The 5164-nt window shown below is 43.0% G+C and overlaps 1 protein-coding gene across 1 annotated transcript; it reads right to left on the bottom strand.

The window, feature by feature from the left end:
• Positions 1 to 1625: 1625 nt before the first annotated feature.
• Positions 1626 to 4392, bottom strand: TMEM271 (transmembrane protein 271). The gene has a single exon (XM_082274135.1). It carries the CDS (start codon positions 3910 to 3912, stop codon positions 3037 to 3039), a length of 876 nt encoding a protein of 291 aa, XP_082130261.1. The 5' UTR covers positions 3913 to 4392; the 3' UTR covers positions 1626 to 3036.
• Between the last annotated feature and the right edge of the window lie 772 nt (positions 4393 to 5164).

Raw genomic sequence — 5164 nt, 5'->3', positions numbered from 1 at the left:
AAGTTAACACTTTTTAAGCAGTTACGGCTTAATGTATTTTATGTATTACATAAATAAAATAAAATCTGATCATTGTAAGGCCTCTTTCACACGGGCGCACGGCCCGAGGTAGTCTGTTCTGCAGGCGGAAGACAGCTCCGTCTACGCTCTGTGTGCAGAGACGGAGCTGTTAGATCCCCGCTGTCCTCTATGGGGAGATCGGATGAGAACAGACCGCATGTCTGTTCTCATCCGATCCCATCTGATCCGATCCTCCAGACGGATGGAAAATAGGGTTTCCATCCGTCTGGATTTCACGGACAGGATCGGATCAGAGAGCAGCGGGTGTCAGCGGACATGTCACCACCTGCCCCATAGGGATGCATGGAGCATCTGATCAGGTCCACCTGAAAAACTGACCGGCGGATCGGTTTGCCCATGTGAAAGGGACAAAAGCCTCTGTCTTAACCCTCTAACAGACTAGCCAAATCCAGAGGTGCAAATAAAGGAAAAAAAAACCTAAACAAGGAAACGAATGCCGCCACCACGTTTAAGAATTGGTAAGCTGCAACATAATACATTTTTCCTTTTGGGTTTATTAACACCTTAACATAAGGCTAGTACAGGATCTGTAAAAAAAAGCACTATAAAATCTGAAACACCTGCTTGATATTAGATGGTGTGCCCAAGGCAAGAACAGTGTTCTTTGTTGATAGAGGAAGATGCCTTCCTCTGCTTTCATAGCAGCATTGTGTATGTGTGTATGCCTACTCTTTCTATTTTTTATCTAGCCCTGGAACTTTCTGATCTAGCATCCTGATATTGTTCAGGTGCTAATCACTCTATAAAAGAGTGATCATTATAAATGAGCTTTTCTAAGAACAGGGTCATTTGAGAGTTTTTCATTGAACTAATTACATGACTGCAATTATCAATTCACAAATCAACAGGCATTCAAAAACTCTTGCATGATACTGCCCTTCTACCTCGTTCACACTTATTGTGGCTTTGAATTTCAAAGCCGCATTTCAGTCCAACTTCGGGGGCAACTTGAAAGACATCTGTACGGGTTCATGCACAGATGTCTATTGAAGTCGCCCCCGAAGTTGCCAAACGCAGTGCAGGAACTACTTTTGGAAATCGGTGCTGCGGTGCAAAACCGGCATCGCACCGATTGGGACAGTGCCATTGCCAGCAATAGGCTGCGATTTGACATGAGATTTGACCTGCCAAATCCGATGTGAACCGGGGCTTAAGGACAATATCAGACGGCACCCAAAGCTTTTTTGAAACAATAAAGAACTGAGTGGCCTCCACCTGCTGAGGTGTATTAGCTCAGCATTAAAATGAAAAAGTACTTTTTAATCTTGGGGTGATTGATCAAAAAATTCTACATAATGTATTTTTTTTTTTTAATAGATAGCTTTCGTGTCTTTCTCACGTGACAGCACGAGTGATATCAGTTCATGTGTACGCTGAGCTATTGCAGAACAGTAATGGGCAGACATCATTATTTTTTATTGAGTAGCCCCCATTCCTTATAATGTTTATGTTACTCATCACATATTGGGTTACCGTAGAAAAAAAATATTTTATTATTTGTTCAGAAAATGAGCCTTGTGGCTTCTGTGAATCTACACAATAATTAATATTAAGGATGAAAGACGTGCAGCCTAAATTTCTAAGGAGCACATATTTCTCATCCATTTACTTATTCCCATAGCAGGAATAAAAAGTAGGTATGTTTAAGTTCTTGTAAAAAGCCATTGAAGATGAAAATCTGGAAGAAGCCTAGTAGCTGAATATATTTAAATACAAATGATACCTAGATGATGGTATCACAAATAGTTTACTTGTGTCTGTGCGCCTTCACTCTCGAATATATCCATGCAGAATGCTTGATCTAAGTAGATGCTGAACTTTGGATAGCTGCCCATCATGTAATCTGCATTTCTCTAGACTTGTTTGGGAAAGTGTCATCTAAATCTCTGTGCTGCGTGCTACGTTTATACACTTTGGATGATGTGATGTGCGCCTACTCCGAGGAATTGTTAACTGACAGCGGGGCTGTTTCATTAATATCTGTGCTAAAGTGCTTGAAAAACAGTTTCATCCTCATACCTGTGACTCCTACAAGTGTTTTAAATCCTAGGCTCCAGAATTAATTCTGAGAAGAACAAACACCCTTCTTTGTAACAACACGTCTGATTGTTCAACCCACATAGCATGTGATCAGATGCCAAGCCAACAAAGACACGGACCTTTATTAACTCTTGTTTGTGCTGCAAAGACATGAAACAGTGGCATCAGCACAATTTGCAGAACCTTTATCCCATCCATGCCTTGGGGCCCTGGTACCTTCCGTGCAGCAGGACCATTACTAGCTCTGGGCCCTGTTTAGGGCCAGAGAAGCTCTTTGCATATTTTTTTTTTTTCTTTCTTTGCACATCAATCATACTTTGAGACATTTTCTTTTCTTTTTCTTTTGAGCCTTAAAACGAAATATGCTATTTGATGATTCATTAAATTGGGGAGAAATTGTGGAAGAATTGACATTACCAGAAGCATTTACTGATAAAATCTTGAGATTCGATAAAGATGAGTAATCTCATCAGACATGAAATAAAAAGCCTATTTATACTGACATAATAATTTTGTAGCTAGACACTGTAACCATGGCAATAGTGACGAATACCAAAATTGAGATTTACACTGGTATGACAAAATAAATGTGAAGAGGAGGAAAAGCTGATTGATCTATACCATTTGCCACTAACTCCATACATATAAAATAAATTATTTTGGTTGGAGTCAGGTGCATACAGTGCATCCCTTGAGACCAGCAAATACACACTCACACACATACAAACACACCAGTCAACATGGTTTAGCTTTCACCCCTTACCATACATTGGTTATGAACATTGTCTGTACACAACCATTTAGATATATTGTGGTAGTCCTTGTGTAATATCTCCCTGTCCTATTTGCAGGCATCAGTGATTGTCAGTGCAGATCATGAAGCAGTATGGTCTCTGTACCGAAGTCTGGGTGATGTTATGTGGTGGTGGTGGTGGTGCTGCTGCACAGCTCAGTAGCAGGGTATATTTCATCATATGGAGGAGGCTGCTCATTAGGAAGAGGGTAACAATAAGGGTATGAAGGGTTTAAATCAGGATCCATGGGCGAATAACCAGGTAGCTCCAGAGACGGGTGACCCCCACAGTGCACTTCCACTCCTGCTTCATCAAAGAGGTGAAATACCCCAACGTTAATGTAGGACACACTTTGGAAGGGGAAGTCTCCAGGAGAGTAGTCATGCTCCTCATTTGAGAAAATGGAACCCCGGTTCTGTCGCTGGAAGCGCCTTCCCCCACATCTCCTTCTCCTCCTCCGCCGCTGCTGGGAGGATTTGTAGTTTTTGACCAGCAACAGGTTGATAAGACCCAGTAGACATTCCAGGGAGTTAAAAATGGTAGATATGACCAAACCCCGCTGGTAATCCTTCAGCTTCTGGCACTTTGTTGAACTGCTACCTGCGCCAGGTGTTGGTTGTTGCAGGCAAAAGTGTGAATACTTCCTTTCCACGAGTGACACAGTGTCCCCATCTATCACTGCCCCAGCAAAGGCGCTCAACACACCCAACATGAATACCAGTACTCCAAGGAGGAGGAAGTTCTGACTGCTAGGTTTACTCTCCCCTGCCGCATCTTCACGGCAGCAGATCAGGGCAGACCCCAGGAGGGAGAGACCCACTGATAGCAGCAACCCGGAGTAGAAGGCGCCGGCAGCCGTACCCAAACGAAATGGCTCACCCTTCAGCTCAGAGCCCAGAGAGAAGCACTTGAGGCCCACGGCGGCTGCACTTAGGGCGCAAGCAAGCAGGAAGCAGCTGGAGAGCGCAGCGCAGGCTCCCCGGACACCCCACTTCATCCTCCGCGCCGACCTCTCCTCTTTCAGCACCCCCTCCTCTCCTTCTCCTCTTCCTCCTCCTGTGCTCCGGCCGGCTCTCTTTCCTCATCCTCCCGTATCCTCCTCCCCAGCTGCCCTTTCCAGGAAGGAGGTGGTGGGGTCCGGGGAGGACATGCTTTAGGGAGAGAGCCTGTAGAGCTGCATGCACTAGGGCTTAGCCCAAGGATCCTGGCTTTCTGAGTCCAGTCAGCAGCAGCAGCAGTTGTAGTGGCATACAGCAGCACCGCTCTCTCTCACTGCACCTTCCCAGCCTCTGCACATTGCATTATCTCATTGCTCTTAGAAGAGGATTAAATATTGATGTGAGAGAGGGGGGAATACAGGCAATGTGCTGAGGAATAGACAAGAAAGCCTGTCAGACTTTACACCAGCCAGCTCTTCTGCACACCAGTCCGTTTTAGGCTAGGAGGAAAAAAACAATCACTTAGCAGTTGATGTCATAAAGCCCACACAGAGCTGGTTCCCTCCCCCAGAATTGCTATCTTTAACCTGCATATCTTCAAAGCAGGGAAGAGGTTAATGGTGCAAGAGACTAGTTGTATCAAGAGAAGCTGCTTGATTGTGCGGATACTGCATTGTGACAAAAGCACGGAAATAGAGGGACCGAATATGTCACTGGTAACCTTAAATCTCTGCCCCATCAATTAAAGATTTCAAGAGTTAATTGCTATTTTCTTCCAAGGATTGCATATACTTTTTCAATTAAATGCAGCAGTGAATCACGCTGAAACACATTCTGGCTAGCTCTCATTTAAGTGGCTAGTAAATGTTTTGTATAGCATCGTGGAACAATGGGTCTAACGAAATCTTGTGTATAGCACTGCAGCATGGAATGTTTATTCTGCTGCTCAAACTTTTTGTATTCCTGAGTGACTACATAATAATCTATTTTACTGAACACAGCCAGCATGCTAAGTTTACAGGCCTTAGGCACATTCTGTACTAGAATTGTGACACTTGCTGAATTCCATGATGATAATAAGGATTTTTACAATTCTTTGTAACAGACTAATAAATGTTTGTAGTGTGTGTATGTATATATATATATATATATATATATATATATATATATATATATATATATACACACAGTATATAATCACACATTTATACACATGATATATAATATATCTATCTATTATTATTATTATATAGGATTTATATAGCGCCGACAGTTTACGCAGCGCTTTACAACTTGAGGGTAGACAGTACA

The sequence above is a fragment of the Pelophylax lessonae genome, assembly GCF_965119305.1.
Source record: "Pelophylax lessonae genome assembly, chromosome: 1".
Lineage (NCBI taxonomy): Eukaryota > Metazoa > Chordata > Amphibia > Anura > Ranidae > Pelophylax > Pelophylax lessonae.
This window is presented reverse-complemented; position numbering and strand designations above follow the sequence as displayed.

Coding starts and splice junctions, on each gene's coding strand:
- TMEM271 (XM_082274135.1), bottom strand. CDS start 3,912: ATGAAGTGGGGTGTCCGGGGAGCCTGCGCTGCGCTCTCCAGCTGCTTC.